The sequence below is a fragment of the Natator depressus genome, chromosome 6 (genome assembly GCF_965152275.1).
Source record: "Natator depressus isolate rNatDep1 chromosome 6, rNatDep2.hap1, whole genome shotgun sequence".
Taxonomy (NCBI): Eukaryota; Metazoa; Chordata; order Testudines; family Cheloniidae; genus Natator; species Natator depressus.
The window spans coordinates 31,935,109-31,955,859 of NC_134239.1; the positions used below are offsets into that span (position 1 = coordinate 31,935,109).

General features: G+C 40.4%; 1 protein-coding gene across 2 annotated transcripts in view; it reads right to left on the reverse strand.

Annotated features, from left to right (window-relative positions):
* INSC (INSC spindle orientation adaptor protein) overlaps positions 1–20,751 on the reverse strand; it is a 201,199-nt gene that overhangs the window by 64,679 nt on the left and 115,769 nt on the right. For both annotated transcript variants that reach the window (XM_074956925.1, XM_074956926.1), the window contains 2 exons: positions 17,632–17,745; positions 4,854–4,979 (listed from right to left, as the gene is read on the reverse strand). In XM_074956925.1, the coding sequence (XP_074813026.1) occupies positions 4,854–4,979; positions 17,632–17,745 (240 nt within the window). The remainder of the gene's footprint in view (positions 1–4,853; positions 4,980–17,631; positions 17,746–20,751) is intronic.

The window sequence follows — 20,751 nt, forward strand, 5'->3', positions numbered from 1 at the left end:
AAGCTAAACTATTGACTCGCTGTTGGGCCAGTCCTTTGCCATTGACTTCATTGGGCACTGCCTCCATCAACTTAATTGGGTGTTTATTCTCCACAGCAAGTCACATAGATCCTCACATCCAAACTTTCAAAGTTAATCTCCAATTTCTGCCTCTCACCAGAACTATGTAAAACTCGGGGGGGTTAACTGACAAGGATTCATGCAAAGTTTTTCTTCACTGGGGTCAAACCACCTGTATTTGGCTTTAATAACCTGAAACTCAAAACAACACTCAGTCAAAACCACAAAGTTTGAAGTTGTTTCAAAATCAATAAATCAGCATTCAGTAGCTCAAAAATATGTACAAATGCATGGTTTCAGGTTCTGCAGCAAACATTTCACACAGTCCTACCCCCATATAAAACGACCATTGTTAAAAACTCTTCTATTTAGTCTAAACTGCTGGACAATATTCTAGTCCTGCAAAGATTACTACCCATGTGTAAAGTTATAATGTGCTTCTGTCTTTCCAAGGCAGGGTCCCTACATAATATTAAATGTTAAGATTTTTCCTGACATTTAAAGGGGTTTTGCAAAGTTATTTCAGTTTCACAAAAAAAGTTTCAGTTCACAGTTGTTTTCCCGTTCCTAAACTTATCTTTTTGCAGTAATTCACCATTTAAAATAATGTGTTTTCACTGAGGGACTCATAGCAATTTACAGCTCATAAATGGGCAATTGTACATAATGTACAATATTAAAAAGCTTTGTACGTATACCCCACCTTGTGCAAATGTTTTATCAAAGTAGCAAGTGTTGTCATCAGCCTCTTTCTGGAATCACTTCCATTTTAATGAATAGATTCCAGGTGTCTGGCTCCATGGGCCGTTTTAAATATTTAAAACAAATATGTACTGGTCAATGTTAATATTTGGGCAGCTGTTTGGATGAATATTTGTGAAGATCATTTGTTTTTGTTGCAGTTGCCTCACTTCTAGACCCATGGAGAGTTGCAGCCTTTAAATGCATTATTTAATGCTCCACACAGGATAGGTATTAATTATATTATATTGCAATAATTAGCCATTTGTGGCCTGATCCTGCAGATCTTTTCCTCCAATGGGAGTTTTGACTAAGGATCACACAATTGAGCCTTGATGTAAGTGTTGCATTTTTACTGCAAAAATGTACAAGCACAAAAGAATCATGCCTTAGACCCCAATCCTTACAAACAAGCTATGCAGACACAGAATCCCTTTGACATTAATGTAGCGCAGGGGGCTGCATGAGTGGAAGCCATTGCAAGATCAGGGCTCAAGTGTTTCATTATGAAGTTAAATAGCCCATTTAGGCAAAGAATCCTCTGTGTTACATGAATATCTTAAATGAAACGAGGCTTATTGTCCAAGCAAGATGGCTTCACAATGAAAACATGTAGAAACACATTTTTTTCACATCTTCATTGTGAAAATGCCCATTTTAACTACACTTTGTGTAAAGCAAACTTTGAATTGTGAAAAGGAAGGAAACCAAACATCACACATTTTTGCATGCCATTACACAGACCAAACATTTTAATTCTGCACCGTTCTTTCCCTTAGATAATCCTCCTTATGGAGGAACCTAGCTGAAGAAAGCACATCATTGTCCTCTGAATTTTAAAAGGACACTATGAGTGATCCCAGTATTCATACTGTTCCCCACATATCACATGTACAATATGGTCTTGTCCAAAACTCTCCTCCCGCTTCCTAGGGGTTTGTCATTAGACATCTGCGTCAAATACATATCAGAAGAGGTAAGGCTGTATTCACAAACAGTTCTCCATACAGAACATTGATCAAAGTTAGCTTAACCTTCGTCCCCATCTCCCATAGAGTACCTGTTCTATGTCCTCATTATAGCTTCATTCATGTTAGAATTTCTTTATAATGTAATTATGCTACTTTAGTGTTCAAATATTTTAAAATCCATGAAAAAACATCAGACTAAAGTGTACTCCCATTGCTTCTGTAAACACCACCACACTGTCTTGGTGGTTTCCCTACTTTAATAGCATTTACATCAGCCCAGACACACTTATTCTACCACTGAATTTGTGAGATTGCATGAAATTGGAGAAATAAAAGAAAATATTTCTAACGTCTCCAGTCACTAAGCCCTATAATTGTTTCCATGAGTATACCATTCCCTGTTAGCTCAGCTCCCCACTAAATATTCCATTAGGTGGTTCTTTACAAGCATTAATGGGTTTGAAGCCTAATTGTCAAATAATGTTATTTTGTCTTGAATTATCCAATCCAAATTGTTTTGGATACAATACATCTTCAGTTTTAATGAATTTTCTGCATTAAAAGTACAGTATCAAAGTGGGCTGAAGTTCTAATGCTCTCCTTCTGGTGTTAAATGCCCTCCTTCCTATGGTCTGATGATGATGATGCACAGAACAGCAAGTTAAATCCCAACTAGAGCTGGGCAACCTTTTTCAGCCAAAACATTTTTTTCACATAAAAAATGCAAATTTGGCAACACCATAATGCTTTGCAAAAATCATGTCCATTTCACTGAACTGTTTTAGCTAGAAATTTTTTTTTTTAAATTGAAAAGAAGTGTTTCCATTTTTCAGTTCAATATTACTTTGTTTTGAATTTCTCCCTCTTCTTTCTGATGTGTGAAACATTCCTCCCTTCAGGAACAGTTTACTAAATCCATAAACATATACACATCCTCAACAGCCACAAAATTCTAGCTGATAGAGTGATAGATGGCTGTTTTAAGGTTAGTATAGGGTAGTGGTTCTCAACCAGGGGTCTGGGGCACCTTGGGGGGCCGCAAGCAGGTTTCAGGCAGTCTGCCAAGCAGGACCAGGGTTAGACTTGCTGGGGCCCAGGGCAGAAAGCCAGAGTCCCACTGCATGGAGTTGAAGCCTGAGGCCCTCAGCCCCGCCACCTGGGGCTGAAGCAGAAGCCTGAGCAACTTAGCTTCACGGTGCCCCTATGGTATAGGGCGCTGGACAATTTCCCAGATTGCTACCCCTTAACTCTGGCCCTGGCTTTTATATGCATAAAACCAGTTATTGTGGCACAGGTGGGCCGTGGAATTTTTATAGCATGTTTGGGGAGGGTCTCAGAAAGAAAGAAAAACGTTGAGAACCTCTGGTATAGGGATCTGTCGTTTTCTTTTTCATTTCCAATTTCCTAAGCTCCCTCAAATATAACTCAAATTAACTATCACCCAAGTATGCTCTCCTCATAGCTGTCCTATTTTTCCACTATCAGCGTGAATTAACTCTTCTGTTTCCTCATTAAATCATATCCACCTAAATAATCATTATTGTAGATCTATTCCCTTTAGTCTCCATTAAACATTTGTTTAGTTGTCTTACTTTTCTTTAGCTTCTCCCTTTTCCAGCTACACCTCGCTTCTTTCTCCTCAGGGAAAAAAACAAAAAAAACCAGCTGCCTCTGCCACACATTACATCACTAACAATTAAATGTTCCTGTCACGAACCTTAATTCTGTTTAGCCAGACGGAGGAAACGAAACAACTCAACTCCAGTTCTGGCCCTTAATGGACAAGGCACAGATCCTGAGAAGGTGCAGATTTAGGGAGTGAAGGCCCAGTTGACAAATGAGCTGGTGAATCCAATGGTAAAGATCTCAGTTAAAAATAGTCAAACCCCAGCAGAGAGTTGATTTTGTCCAAACTTGTCCTTCCCACCTCCTCTCCCCATTACAATCAGCCCATAGACACATAAGCACAAGGACAACTGCTTCTTCTTGGACTTCTGTAATGTCATCTTAATATTTGGTATGTCCTATATCAAGGGACTACATCCTGACTTTGCCGGGAATGGCCTAGACTAGATCTAACAGGTTGTTTCCCCTCTAGCAGTTTTGTTGCCACGATTATTACAGATGTAATGGGTGAACTCTTGAGACTTCTTCCTTTGTTACTCTGAACTAACACTTATTTCAACAAAAATGTGAGAAGTTATCATCTTCATTAAACCTAGGCTTACAGATTTAATTTTTGCTGCAGATGTGCTGTCATACTTTGCTTGAGTTCTGGGCAGTAAATTACAAGACATGTCAATGTAAAGTAGCAGTGAAATCATTTATCATTAACTTGAAGAGGCACATTATTCAACTGTAGAAGATGAGTGTTTTATGAAACACAAAGGATGAGATCATGATTTAGTGACTGGTAGAAGTGCTCATTTTCCTAAATATAGCAGTGTACTTTTGTGGGTGATGGTGGATTAAAGTATAAGCAGTCCAAATAATTTTGCGGGATAATGTTTTCATGCCAGCTATCAGTGTTAAAATGGTCTTCTACATGACTTATTGCTTATTGGTGGAAGCCTCTTCCTAACATTCAGCTATTATATTTGTCTCTATACTAATACAATTATACCCCTTATATGTCACCTCATTACTACAGAGGTGCTTTGCAGGGATGTCAGAAAAAAGGGCTTAAACATGTTTAAAGCTCTCCACATTTCAAGGGTTTGGGTTATTTGGAATATGGAGATTTCTAAACAAAGACTTTAGCAAGTTCAGAGGTAATTACTTCAATAATTTCTTGACACAGCCATCAATGCATCTACTTGCCTTATGGAAATTATCCCTACTTAGACAGATCATTTGTACAGACAATTGAATGGGATAATGTTATTGCTGAAACTAATAGTGTAAACATTGAAGATGTGCTCAGTGTGGGAAAATTGAGCTCATCACCAAGCAGGGTATCAAACACAAGCCTGAACTGAATCCAAACACATTCCCAAGTTACCAATTACTAGATGAGATTAATGATTGGACTCCACTGTTCTTGTTGAACAATCACTGTAAGGAGCATTGAAGTAACAATACCTTTTCCAGCTGGTGAATCCCTTCCTCCACACAGCATATAGATGCCAGTGTTCTGAGAGTCTGGGGATACAGGCACCTGAAACAATCCTGGCGGCAGATCTTAAAGAGAGCAACAACACCTCCTTCCTGTAAGAGGAAAGCAAACACAGGTCAACAAAACTAATGACGACTTTGCACTTTATTGTTCTTTTTGAAAGATCACGGATAATAAATGTTTTTTCAGTAATTTCTCCAAATTAACTACTGCCACAACAACAAAAAAGGTGTTAAGATTGCACAGAGGAGTCAAATTGATTAGTGCTTATAAATTAGGAGATGAAAGAGTAATGTAGCCTCAGCGGGAGGTGTGCTTAAACTATTGACTTTTACCATTTACAAACACCATTTTAATTAAACTTGTCATCCAAGTGAAAATTATACACAGAATTATCATTAGAATTTCCAGTCTTGGGGTGGTAGCAATATTTGCTTGAAAAATTTAGCTGGGGAAAGAAGAGGTTCTGCCAGTAAATATTGGTTTTAGTGGAAAAATAAGAAACCCACTGCAAATACTTTACAATCTTCCAAATTTCTGAGTCTCTCTCTCTCTCTCTCTCTCTCTCTCACACTCACACACACACACACACACACACACACACACACACACACACACCATTATTGGCCTCATATGTTGCCAAAATGTTACAGGGATGCATTAGAGATTTATGTATGTGTGTATCCATACAAGTGATCATCCTTAAAACATATCCAATTTTGCCTTTATAAAAAGATAATATTATGGCACTTTTCATTACTATTCCAAAGGACTACTATTAATGTAAACACCACCTTTCAAATTCTGGGATTTCACATGCGAGGCAAGCTGTTCATTCTGAGGCCCAAATGACTGAGAAGATCTAGAGTATTAAGTCCAGCAAGGAGACAGACATCCTTGCATAATATCTAAACACATGCAAGGGTGTGAGCAGTAGTAAAAAGGCAAAAAAAAAAATTTAGGAATGGTGATAGCTGTTAGAGAAGTGAGGGGGAGCAGAATCCATAAGGAAGATTGCACTTGAGGAATGACTGGATCTGGGGAAGACTCTGATGAAATTATGTAAACCCGAACAAAGATCTGGGTTCCGGTTGGGCATTGGGCAAAGCTAGATCTTACTTTGCCTAAACAAGTTTTCCTATCCCTAACATAATCATGTATATAATCATCTCTCAGACATACAGATGGTGCTTTGGTGCAGTCAGTCTTCTCCCCAAGTCTCTTGGTCCATTCCTCACTAAGTGGATACACACATACACACAGGGGGTGAAACTATCCCAAAAGGATATTAATGAAAATATCAAATACTGACATTCTGTTAAAATAGAGACTAATGAGAGCTGCTACAGAAAAGCTTAAGAGAAAAAGGTTGACCTTGTGGTTACATGCACTGGGACTTGAGAAACTAGGCTCACTTCCCAGTCCTGTTACACACTTGCTTGTGTGACCTGAGGCAAGTCACTCACTCCCTCTGTGACTTAGTATCTCCATTTTGCTGATGGGAAACTAACACCTCCTTTCTCCTACTCTGTCTGTCTTGTCTATTTACATGATAAGGTTGAGTGTTTCTGACTACCTTTTGTACAGCTCTTGGTTGGGGTCTCTAAGTGCTATCATAAAACAAGTAAGAGTCATATCCCATATGACTCTGAATAACGTTGCAAATTCAAGAGATAAACGCTAATCCATTCACTGATTCCTAAAAATTAGTCAGAAGTATTATTAAATCCTACCCTTTATAAATCTTCAATTGGAGACAAATCCTGAGACAATCTGAGCACCTACAACTCCAATTGACTTCAATGGGAGATGCATGCACTCTGAACACTTTAGAATTTGACTGAGTTTCTCCATTCTTCTGAGTATAGTTGACATAATGAATGACATCATTAATAAAGAGGAATAAATGTAAATATAAATTTTAAAAATCCAGACACACACTCACTTTCCATGTTTTTATCCTATTTTTACTAATTTGTTTCAAATGTTAAGGCAGTGCTTATACTACATATTGCCTTCAATTATGTAAAAGCAAAGATATAATCAAGATGGAAGCATTTGAAATGTGTTCTCTCTTTTGTTGACAATAGATGAAAGAGCTTAGCCTAAAGCACTTGGAGATTCCAGGAACTAATTAAAAATAATCAAACATGAACCAAATGACATTCAGTAAAGGTGGAAATCCTCAGGCATCTTCCTAAATACACCTGAAAGGTCCACGTATTAAGATATTTTTCAATTTCACAGAACTGTCTTTTTGGTGTGGTTTTTTCTTTGTTTTCATTTTTGTCTTCTTTTACCACTTGTGATGCCTAGAAATACTGTGACACACAGAACTTTCTTGACATGGGGGTTATGGCATGAATATGAATCAAACATTGATTTCTGGAATGAAAATAAAATACTGTACGATTTTGCAGTCTCTATATATGAAAACAATACAAACAGTAGAAGAGTTTGTTTAGAGTATGTTAAATGTAACAAAGTGACACTACTTGAAAAAACATCAGAATTTTGAAAGATGAGCTCTGAATAAATCAAGGTAGAAATTTTATACTGTGCCTTTGGCTATGTATGTGTAATTTCCACTGATATCAATGGAAGTAGTATGCATGTATTTGAGAGCGGAATTTGCTCCTACAATCATCATGACAACGTATATAAAGCATATACACAGCAGAAGCACAAAACCTACCACATAGCTCATTACTGAATCTCTAAAATTAATGAAGGCAATATACTAACAAAATTACTTTATGTTTCAATCATACCTTTCTTCCATCAAAGGATATAAAAGTGCTTTTCAAATATTAATTAATTAAGCTCAAAACACACCAATGAAAAAGATACAGTAGAGTTAGTGCACTGCACTTTTTCTAACCCCAGTGCAATCAGGCATTTGATTATTTCAGATTCTAAAGTCCTTGCAGTTTGTCAGATACAAAGAGGACACACTGAACATTGCTCTTTATTGAAGATCTGTATTTCTGTACTTCAGTCTTAACAAGTGAACGTTTAGAATGGATGACACTACTAATTCCCAAACAATGGTGGCACATTTATTGCAAGCTTTCTGTGTGATAACAGCCATCCTGCTTTTGTCTAACATGGGCAGAACGTGAGTTATCGACAACTTGCTCAGCAGGATATACTATCTATTTGTTTCATAGCTATGGGCTGTATTGAGATTGAAGAGATGTAAAGAGTTGATCATAAGTAATGAATCTAGGAAAGCCAAAAAGGGAGATTTCTGCTTCTGTGCTGAAGTTTGAGATAAACAAACACCAAACCCAAAAGCTCTCAATTGCTCCTGACTTCAAGGGGAGCTGAAGACTCTCAGCACTTCCCAGGAGTCACTCAGCATCTTGCAAGAACAGGTATCTGCACCTTTAATACTGATTATAGAAGGATTTAGCCTGATGGAGATTAAAATACGTAATAATTAGAGATGTGTGAACTAATTCAGAGAAAACAAGGAAGTTGAGCTCACAGAGCTGTGCCTGTTTCCAAGAGCTTCTGACATATCTAAGCCCACTTTCCCCCCCAAATTCTTGCTTGAAACCTGAGCCAAACTAAATGTACCAAAATGTTCCGGCAATCAGAATAGCATCTTATATTGCCTTCAGTTCCTCTGAGTACTGTAGGGACTGAGCTCTCTGGGGCATAATTAAGGGGCTTGAATTAGAATATCAAGCCCCGTACTGGCAGCTTCACCCTTAGCATTTCTCTCTTGTAAGGAGACTATTAGCATAGTATTAAATCACAAGCCATTAGTATTATCCCTTAATTGTTCGTCTGGTAATTAGATTCACTTACAGCAAGGTCTGTTTCTTGAGTGGTATTTTTCCTTTATTTATGTACTATTTATTTGTTATTGGCTTTTGTTGGTTCTCTTAGCTGTCATGAAGCAGAATTAATTTAGAAACAATCTGTTTCACGTAAACCAATTTTCCACAAGTGCTAGACTCCATGGGTAAGATTTATAACTCAGGTTGTTGAGGTCTCCCTATGATCTCAAAGCCTAATGACTGATTTTTAATGATCATTCCATGATTAATGAGTCTTGACATGGAAGGTCCAAGGGAACAAAAATATAATAGACATACTGTAATAAAGAGAAGTATTTTGTGAAAATAGCCCTGCAATGGCCAGACAATGATACAGCCAGTAACTTATGCCAGGCCCTTGCTTTAATTCTGTTTGCTTTTAAAAGTATATACACATTACTAGGGTCTCCATCCCATTGTCACCATGGCATGAACATGTACACACACACACACACACACACACAAAATGGATTATTGTCCAAAACTTACAGCCAAATCCTGGGCTTTTTCTTTATTCAGAATAACACCACCACACACAAAACTAGCTTATCTGTTCCTAGGGTTTCCCCTTACAGGACTTCCTTTCTCCCTCCCTGTCTCTCATTTGCTTTAGAGATGCTACTTTTAATACTGCTGAGTAAGCACTAAAGTGACCCAACTGATCTTCTGCCAGGCTGGGTCAAAAGAATAACTCTTTCCCACCACACAGTTTTAGAATCTGACATAATGGCATGAACACTCTAGGTTTCACAAAAAACTGAAACTATTTGTTTCTAGTTAATATAATGTGCTTTCAGCAGGAATAACAGGCCAGATAGGTTTTCAGTTTGGGGTTTTTTTATTTCAGAATCTTTTAAACTTTAGCAAAGTAACATATTGAAAAAAAAAAAGAACAAAAACTCCACCAAGAATCAAACAAATCAACCTCATGCAACTAGCCATACAACCTTACCATGGTTTTAATGCCCTAGTTCTTAGATAATCTGTGAAACCTGAAATGGGGGAGAGATGGAGGTGGGGGAAGAGGGCACAGACATGGGATGGAGATAGTAGATTCTCATGCTCAGGGAAAATGAGTCTAAAAGCTGCATGAACAATTTTGTGTGTTTGTTTGTTTATTATAAATTACTATCCCTCCCCCCCACGCTAGCTTTCACCAGTGAATAGTGGTTTGAAATAGGGCTAATGTGAAACATCAATATCTGAGGGGTTTGTGTGTGTGTGTGTGTGGTGCTGAGATTTCACAAAAAATTACATCAATTTTCACCTTGCTACTGAAGGAAATCGTGGACTCATTTCCAGGTTCCTTTTGCCCTGCATCTCAAAAAGTCACTTATGCCACTGCACAGTGAATACAAAAGGGACATAAAAATACTGCTATTCTGATCTGGTGTGTGCTCACTGTGCACTGGTGTAAGTGACTAAACAAGATGAAGGGTGACAGAATCAGGCCCAATAAGTTGTAGTGCATGGGAGAAATAATGATACAACTGGGTGATGCATCCACTATCCACATTTTTTTCAAAGAAGAAACATTACGTTGGCAACATCTAAAGGTTCTTTGAGAAAGGGAACGTTTCTACTTCACTGTTTGGAACATGTTTGGCACGTCTTGTGCTACTGCCATATAAATATTAGCCATAAGTGAGTGGGTAAAGAACCTTCTGACCTTAGACAAACCACTTTTTCCTCAGACTCAACCCTGGGGTCGCACAATGGTAAAGAAGCCATTTGAAAGGATGCTTCTGACCCATTTGACAGTTCCATGTTTGCTCAAATAAGGCATTTTAACATTGTTTTATGGACACCACAGAGTGGAGCTCAAATACCAATTTAGGACAATTTAAGCCTCTCACGTTGTTGCCAGTTTCTACCAGTCATTCAGATTGCACTTGTAAGCAGAGTCTGGATGAGTTCTCCCCGATATCTAGTGGTGAGGTGTGGGAAAAGACTTCAGAAGCTGATCTCGTTTGCATGGACACACCCACCCTGCCTAGGTGCTCAGCATGATGGGACTGCTTACCCAAATGATCACTTGTGGCTGGTGTTGGATCCCCAGTCTCCTTGTTATTGGGGCAGGCGTAATAAAGGGTTGCTACCCTTCTTATGTGAACCGAGGGCAGCAGAACTGTACCTGGCATACACCAACGGAGGGACTGACCCTCAACTGAACAGCATTCGCTAGACTGGGTTCCAAAGACCAATGAGTTGTGAGATGGTGGAGACAGGTATGTGTACCTGGTGGTGTGGGCCCTGTTTAAGAGTCTCAGACACTATTTGATCCTTCCCCTTTCCATGGTATAATAAAAAAGCTAATTTAGACTCTATTGAGAGTCTTGTTACATGCTGCAGAGCTGAAATCACTGATACCTAGGTCTAAGTATTAGACCTACTTTGGGACAGCATCTCTATTGCAAGAGACTGCCCATGGTGCACTAGCAGTGAGGTTCTCCCACTAGCAGCTGAAATCACTGAGAGCTGAACTCACCAAGAGCTGTGTTAAGTGTGAGTGGGGGCCCTGAAGACATCTTGGTGAGCGGGTAGCTGGTGGAGAGGCATGTCAAGTGGCTAGCAGGGCAACTGGTGGAGAGGCGTGGCAAGCAACCAGCAGAAAAGCTGGTGGAGAGGGCCAGAGCAGACCCCCACAGAGGCGTGGTGTCAAGGTTGATCCCCCACTCTGGCACTTTGAGTGCAGAAGGTGGAGGCCTGCAAGGACTCTAAAAATTAATACTTGCCACTCCAGGCTTGTATTAAACTCCCAAGGTTACAGCTTTTCTCTGACCTTGGATTGGTAGATGCTGCTACCCCCTAAGGGCAAAACCCCTTTGAGAACCCAGGAAGGCGCACTTGGAAATTCCTTCCTTTGCGGTACCCTCAAGCCCTTTCACCCGCCGTCCAGGGAAGAGTTGAGAAAGAAAAAAAAAAGGAATCAGCTAATTAAACATGTGCACAAACCTTTTATGTCACAAAAATCCAATTCTTTTCTTAAAAAAAGGTAAATTTTATTAATTAAAAAAAAGAAAATACATCTGGGAACTCAGGCTTTTGCTAGATTTAAAAAAAAAACCAACTACAAGGATCAAGAATCAAGAATAGCTCTTTTGAGGTCCAGCTTAAAGGTTACAAGCAAAACTAAAGCACCTGAGGTTAACACAGAGGAATCCGCAAGCCATAAAGAAATAAAAGGAATAAACCTAATCGCATCTTTCTAGACATTCCCTGATTTACTTACATATCTGGGGTTTCAAATGAGTCGTTTCTAGGTACGGCACTGAGGATTTTTCATACCTGGCCCAAGCTTCTCACAGCATAACTGCTCCCTGTCTACCTCTCCCAAAGAACAGACAAACAGACAGACAAAAGGGAAGTCTTGTTTCAATTTTAAAAAGTTCTAGCCTTCCCATTGGAACTGTGCAGGGAAATATTCTTTGTACTCTCTACATCCTGCCTACCAACGCAAGAAGAGATAATCTGTTGCAATGTGTATTGTTTACCTTTAATATCAACATCCTGTATGCTTTGAGTGACAACATAGAGTTAAAAGAAAAGGAGGACTTGTGGCACCTTAGAGACTAACCAATTTATTTGAGCATGAGGTTTCGTGAGCTACAGCTCACTTCATCGGATGCATACTGTGGAAATTGCAGAAGACATTATATACACGGACACCATGAAACAATACCTCCTCCCACCCCACTCTCCTGCTGGTAATAGCTTATCTAAAGTGATCATCAAGTTGGGCCATTTCCAGCACAAATCCAGGTTTTCTCACCCTCCGCCCCCTCACAGACAAACTCACTCTCTTGCTGGTAATAGCCCATCAAAGGTGACCACTGTCTTCACAATGTGTATGATAATCAAGGTGGGCCATTTCCTGCAGAAATCCAGGTTCTCTCACCCCCTCACCCCCCTCAAAAAACCACACACACAAACTCACTCTCCTGCTGGTAATAGCCTATCCAAAGTGACCACTCTCCTTACAACCTGCATGAAAATCAAAGTGGGCCATTTCCAGCACAAATCCAGGTTTTCTCACTCCCCCACCCCCATACACACACAAACTCACTCTCCTGCTGGTAATAGCTCATCTGAAGTGACCACTCCCCCTACAATGTGCATGATAATCAAGGTGGGCCATTTCCAGCACAAATCTAGGTTTTCTCACCCCCCCCCCCCACACACACACAAACTCACTCTCCTGCTGGCAATAGCTCATCCAAACTGACCACTCTCCCCACACTGTGCATGACAATCAAGGTGGGCCACTTCCAGCATAAATCCAAGTTTAACCAGAACGTCTGGGGGGGGGGGAGGAAAAAACAAGGGGAAATAGGCTACCTTGCATAATGACTTAGCCACTCCCAGTCTCTATTTAAGCCTAAATTAATAGTATCCAATTTGCAAATGAATTCCAATTCAGCAGTTTCTCGCTGGACTCTGGATTTGAAGTTTTTTTGTTGTAAGATAGCGACCTTCATGTCTCTGATTGCGTGACCAGAGAGATTGAAGTGTTCTCCGACTGGTTTATGAATGTTATAATTCTTGACATCTGATTTGTGTCCATTTATTCTTTTATGTAGAGACTGTCCAGTTTGACCAATGTACATGGCAGAGGGGCATTGCTGGCACATGATGGCATATATCACATTGGTGGATGTGCAGGTGAACGAGCCTCTGATAGTGTGGCTGATGTTATTAGGCCCTGTGATGGTGTCCCCTGAATAGATATGTGGGCACAGTTGGCAACGGGCTTTGTTGCAAGGATAGGTTCCTGGGTTAGTGGTTCTGTTGTGTGGTATGTGGTTGTTGGTGAGTATTCGCTTCAGGTTGGGGGGTTGTCTGTAGGCAAGGACTGGCCTGTCTCCCAAGATTTGTGAGAGTGTTGGGTCATCCTTCAGGATAGGTTGTAGATCCTTAATAATGCGTTGGAGGGATTTTAGTTGGGGGCTGAAGGTGACGAACGCCACTAGCCGTCACCTTCAGCCCCCAACTAAAACCCCTCCAACGCATTATTAAGGATCTACAACCTATCCTGAAGGATGACCCAACACTCTCACAAATCTTGGGAGACAGGCCAGTCCTTGCCTACAGACAACCCCCCAACCTGAAGCGAATACTCACCAACAACCACATACCACACAACAGAACCACTAACCCAGGAACCTATCCTTGCAACAAAGCCCGTTGCCAACTGTGCCCACATATCTATTCAGGGGACACCATCACAGGGCCTAATAACATCAGCCACACTATCAGAGGCTCGTTCACCTGCACATCCACCAATGTGATATATGCCATCATGTGCCAGCAATGCCCCTCTGCCATGTACATTGGTCAAACTGGACAGTCTCTACATAAAAGAATAAATGGACACAAATCAGATGTCAAGAATTATAACATTCATAAACCAGTCGGAGAACACTTCAATCTCTCTGGTCACGCAATCAGAGACATGAAGGTCGCTATCTTACAACAAAAAAACTTCAAATCCAGAGTCCAGCGAGAAACTGCTGAATTGGAATTCATTTGCAAATTGGATACTATTAATTTAGGCTTAAATAGAGACTGGGAGTGGCTAAGTCATTATGCAAGGTAGCCTATTTCCCCTTGTTTTTTCCTTCCCCCCCCCCCAGACGTTCTGGTTAAACTTGGATTTATGCTGGAAGTGGCCCACCTTGATTGTCATGCACAGTGTGGGGAGAGTGGTCAGTTTGGATGAGCTATTGCCAGCAGGAGAGTGAGTTTGTGTGTGTGGGGGGGGGGGGGTGAGAAAACCTAGATTTGTGCTGGAAATGGCCCACCTTGATTATCATGCACATTGTAGGGGGAGTGGTCACTTCAGATGAGCTATTACCAGCAGGAGAGTGAGTTTGTGTGTGTATGGGGGTGGGGGAGTGAGAAAACCTGGATTTGTGCTGGAAATGGCCCACTTTGATTTTCATGCAGGTTGTAAGGAGAGTGGTCACTTTGGATAGGCTATTACCAGCAGGAGAGTGAGTTTGTGTGTGTGGTTTTTTGAGGGGGGTGAGGGGGTGAGAGAACCTGGATTTCTGCAGGAAATGGCCCACCTTGATTATCATACACATTGTGAAGACAGTGGTCACCTTTGATGGGCTATTACCAGCAAGAGAGTGAGTTTGTCTGTGGGGGGGCGGAGGGTGAGAAAACCTGGATTTGTGCTGGAAATGGCCCAACTTGATGATCACTTTAGATAAGCTATTACCAGCAGGAGAGTGGGGTGGGAGGAGGTATTGTTTCATGGTGTCCGTGTATATAATGTCTTCTGCAATTTCCACAGTATGCATCCGATGAAGTGAGCTGTAGCTCACGAAAGCTCATGCTCAAATAAATTGGTTAGTCTCTAAGGTGCCACAAGTCCTCCTTTTCTTTTTGCGAATACAGACTAACACGGCTGTTACTCTGAAACATAGAGTTAGGGACTTGATCCACATCTAGCCTGAACCATGTTGGCAGCTCTGTCCTGATCCTGCACCCATTGATGTTAATAGGACATTTGCCATTAAACTTTACTGGGGGCAAGATTAGACTCCAGATGAGTCAGCATGACAACACTGTACAGGCTGGATTCATGCATGCATTTTGTAGGGATATTTGGTATTAGCAAAAGTCATTCGTTTGCTAGAATTAATATTTATTATTTAGGTGTATTTGTAATTACAGCATAAAGCTGTTTGTGTTTCATAGACAAACTCTGCTCTTAGCAGAGTGAACAGCACATGGATCAGTTATTCACCCTTATAAAATCTCCCTCACAGTTCAACAGTTTAGGGACTGGCTTTCAGAAATGCTGCTCTCACACAATTCCAGTTAAGTCAAGGGGAAATGGGGGTGCTGAGAACATCTGAAAAATCAGACCCATCAGAATGTCTAACACTCCTTCCCAAGCACAGATGAAGATGCATCTTTGTGTGTCTATGTTCGCTGAGGCTACCAAAGTGGCCTGGCCACACTGCTACAGGTTATATTCTTGTCATTACCCAAGGTGGCTTGTCCATGAAAAGTACTTTAATGAGAGACTCCCCCCGCCCCTCCAAAAAAAGAAAAAAAAAAGCCCAGGGTACTGTAGGCAGTGGTGATAACATTAGGTGGTTTCCCTCTGAGTCAATATTCTTTGAACCAAGGGTGAGCATCGTGTAAGGGGCTGCTGGAATTGCTTGCAGAGGCCCTGACCTTCATGAAATTAAAGATTCCATAGCACTCAACCTAACATTCTGGCCATTGTAATAACACTCTACCTGCCTTCAGCTCCCCTGTGGTTTATGTGTTGTTGCAGTGTGCTGTTAAACAGTTGTGGCATTTCACTCCCCAGTGTGCCTTCACTTCAGTGGTAGATGGAGATTCTTTTTTATATGGAGTCTGTATAGTCTTGGGCCTTTGTTAGAGGGAATCAGTGGGAGTCCCAGGAAGCATTCTGGCTGCCTCAGAATGTCTCTTAGAGCTCTGGGGATTAGAAACTAGAATGGGAGCTCTGCCACCTTTCTACAGGATGATACACGTTCTCCTCTGACCGTCACTGGTAAAGTTCTGCTGGCCAATGTGGAACCATGTGCTAAGTCTCATTCTAGTGTCAGTAACAAACTTGTACTGACCTTGCATTCAGGAAGTGAAAGTACTTGGTCTGTGGTTTGCCTCTGCAGAAAGGCAAAAAAAATAATAATAATAATAATGAGTGGAGGAAAGACTCTCTCTCTCACACACATCTCCCCTTCTGTCCACCTGTGCAGGTTCAAGATCATCATCATCTTACCATTGGAAATAGAGATCAGTGAAAAACTATTTGACCAGTTTTGCTTACTTTTCTAGTCACAGCATTTATGCAAACACACTGAGATTTTCTCTACTTTCTTCACTATTTGAAATATTCAGTCATCTCCATGGCTTGCTTTCTGGGAGTATTCAAACACAAAAGCTTAAAAATCGTTTTCCATGAGTATTTATAGTAGTAAATAGCACACAAAGGGTTGCAAATAAAGCCAAAGTGAATCCATTTAAAAACACAAACAACTATGTGAGAAATATTATTTTCACTATAGATCTATCTTACCTTTTGGTAAATTAGCATTTTATTTTCTTACATGGCACTTTAGCCCTTTTTATACATGTGCACGTATTTGTGTGCATGGGGCGGTTTAAAAATGTATATGGTATTCGTATTTACTGTATATCAGGGGACATTCATGACACCTTTTTTTTTAAAGTGAACATACACAGGGCCGATTCACTACTGCCCTGCACCTTGTGTAGTCTTTTACACCAGTGCAAATTGGGTGTCAAATGCTACCAAAACTGAAGATCATCATTTTACAGCCATTTTGCACTAGTGGAAGTAACTGCTGAGTCACACCACATCAGCCCACAATGTACATGTTTGTAACATTATACTAAATGCACCTGCATCATCTTGTTCACATTTCTTTTCACAATTGTAGAGATAAGACTGGACTTTTTAAAGAAATGTTTATTTTGATAACATTAAGCCCAAACCCAATATGCAATTAATGCTGTCTTCAGGAGAGCTCTAAATAATTTGATAGGTTACCAAAACAAACTTGGCAACATTTCAACTATGGATTTTTATATCTGACCATACTAATGGTTCTGCTTCCTTAAAGGATGGACAAGCATTGGACTGAGTAATTCATTGAATACATCACAGTAACATATACAGATGTTGGGTTGCATTTGAAACCCAGCCAAATGGCTGCATTTTAGAGTGTGCAGATTTTCCTCTATAAAGCTGTGACATACTTTGCCCTCTTATCCCTTGTATAACCAATATTGATAGCTTCAGGTAATCACTTCAGTTCTAATACGCTCTGCACCACTGGACCACTTCAACTATATAAAAAAAAAAAGCCAGTTAACTCTACATTGAATGAATTTGTGTGCACCTTACCTTAGCTATGATGCGACACAACTGAGCACCCTCTTGGGTAAGGCTGAATAAACCACTGGTAGATGATTCGGTGATACATATATTATCTGATGAATTTATTTGTCTCACAAGATTCTGTGCAACACAAAAAGATAATAAACACCAGTTACTTCCAATGAAAAGAATCAAGGGGGGATAGCTGTGTTTTTTCTTTTAGGTTGGAGTAACTGAATCTAGTCAGTTTAACCAGTTTCAAAGTTACTAATCACACAGTGTAGGGAGAGAGAGAGAGAAAAAGACATTGTATGGGCCAAATTCTGCCCTTGTTAACACTGGGTTACCATATTTATTTCAACTGCATAGATGTAACTGAGGGTAGAATTTGCCCCTACACCTCTTTATATAGAGATCTCTATTAAGAAAATAACAACGTTTAAAATACTGAACAGAGAGCACTGCAATTATTTGGGAGAACATTATTTGATTTAGCATGGAATTATTCTATGATTTGCAAAGGGTGATTAATTTGCCTAGCTCAAAACTGACATAATGCTATGAATCTCCTATTTTTACACCAGAGTAATGCTGCAGACTACTGACCTAACGGGCCTTTTCCTCTTCTAGTTTCCACAGTTCTATAATAGGATTCTGCTAAGATCTATTAATGACCCTCAAACTATAGAGGAAGTATCATAGTCAGTGCATGGCCTTGTGACAGAAAAAACACTGATTAAGTCGCCAGTAAATGTAATTGATTAAATGCATATTTTCTTTTTAAATCGTTATCTTGGTTTTGCATGTGTACCACTGCATTTGCACAGATTAAGGGGGTTGTTAGAAGAGGAGAGGCTCCATGATGCTACATCTAATGTTGTTCTCTCCACCAGTGCATGTTATCATTACAAAGAAGAAATACAGCTTTTAAGAAAGAGAAGCTATGTATCTGGATGACCTTGTAAACTAGAGTAATAGTAATAGGATGAAATTTAATAGTGAGAAGTGTATGGTCATGCATTTAGGGATTAAAAAAAAGAATTTTAGTTATAAGCTGGGGATGCATCAATTAGAAGTAACAGAGGAGGAGAAGGACCTTGGAGTATTGGAGATGACTATGAGCCGCCAATGTGATATGGCCGTGAAAAAAGCTAATGCAGTCTTGGGATGCATCAGGCAAGGTATTTCCAGTAGTGATAAGGAGGGTTAGTACCGTTAGACAAGGCACTGGTGAGACCTCACCTGGAATACTGTGTGCAGTTCTGGTCTCCCATGTTTAAGAAGGATGAATTCAAACTGGAACAGGTACAGAGAAGGGCTACTAGGATGACCCGAGGAATGGAAAACCTGTGTTATGAAAGGAGACTCAAGGAGCTTGGCTTCTTTAGCCTAACCAAAAGAAGGTTGAGGGGAGATATGATTGCTCTCTATAAATATATCAGAGGGATAAATACCGGAGAGGGAGAGGAATTATTTAAGCTCAGTACCAATGTGGACACAAGAACAAATGGATATAAACTGGCCATCGGGAAGTTTAGACTTGAAATTAGACAAAGGTTTCTAACCATCAGAGGAGTGAAGCTCTGGAATAGCCTTCCAAGGGAAGCAGTGGGGGCAAAAGACCTATCTGGCTTCCAGATTAAACTCGATAAGTTTATGGAGGAGATGGTATGATGGGATAACATGATTTTGGCAATTAATTGATCTTTAACTATTCATGGTAAATAGGCCCAATGGCCTGTGATGGGATGGGATCTGAGTTACTACAGAGAATTCTTTCCTGGGTATCTGGCTGGTGAATCTTGCCCACATGCTCAGGGTTCAGCTGATCGCCATATTTGAGGTCGGGAAGGAATTTTCCTCCAGGGCAGACTGGCAGAGGCCCTGGGGGCTTTTCGCCTTCCTCTGCAGCGTGGAGCACGGGTCACTTGCTGGAGGATTCTCTGCACCTCAAAGTCTTTAAACCACGATTTGAGGACTTCAATAGCTCAGACATAGGTGAGAAGTTTATTGCAGGAGTGGGTGGGTGAGATTCTGTGGCCTGCATTGTGCAGGACGTCAGACTAGATGATCATAATGGTCCCTTCTGACCTTAATATCTATGAGTCTATCTTTATTTTTCTCATATCTTTGGAAGAAGTGCAGAAAAAAATCCCCATTTATAAGCTTATGAGCCAAAATTCAGTCCTCTTCTCTTCAACAGGCTGTATTTCTGTCTTTAACTTTTAGCACCACTGCCCAAAAAGTCTTCTTAGAAAGCCACAGAACCTATTGTTTTACATTTTAACATTTATCCAGACAGGAGTAAAATCCTCAAAATCCATGGCAACTGTGACAGGTTGGACCCCCCTTCTGGGATGCCACCTGATGCACTGGGATTTCACTCAGCCCTCCTGCTCCTCTAGCCTGAGCTCCCTCTCCCTGTTTTGCTGAATCAGGCTCCCTGGCTGCATGCACACACACACACACACACACACACACACACGTACGTAGGGAGCACCAGCTGTAGAATCACACAGAGGCTGCAAACACTTCTCTATGGGAAGGTTCAGCGAGGAATTTGCCCAGCATGGCGTCCCTCTGGAAAGTACACCCAAGATAATATTGTCTTGCACTATATAGAAAGATCTGCACAGCCCAAGCTCATAAAAATTTGCCCTCTCCCTCAATGTGAAGAGAGATATGCACAACTTCTCCCCCTACACACAGTTATAAATTGCACAAACTGGGTTGTTACAAACAAGAAATAAGTGTATTAACTATTAAAGGTAAATTTTAAGTGATTATAAGAGATAGCAAACAGAACAAAGCAGATTACTAAGCAAATAAGACAAAACACGCAAACTAAACTTGATTCACTAAAGAAACACATTGCAAAATGTAATTTCTCACCCTAAATGTTGACTTAAGGCAGGATGCAGAGTTTCTGTAGCTTAGATTTCCAGTTATTTCTCTTTACAGACTAGACTCCTCTGTCTCAGTCTGGACTCTGCCCTTGCCTTTCCCTCAGCTTAGTTCCTTTGTCTCTTCAGGTACTTTTAGCAGTCTTTCTTCTTGGTTGGGAAGGCAGTGAAGGGAGAGTCCAGATCAACCTACTCCCCAGCCTTAAATAAGATTTACATAAGGCGGGAATCTTTTGTTTCCCAG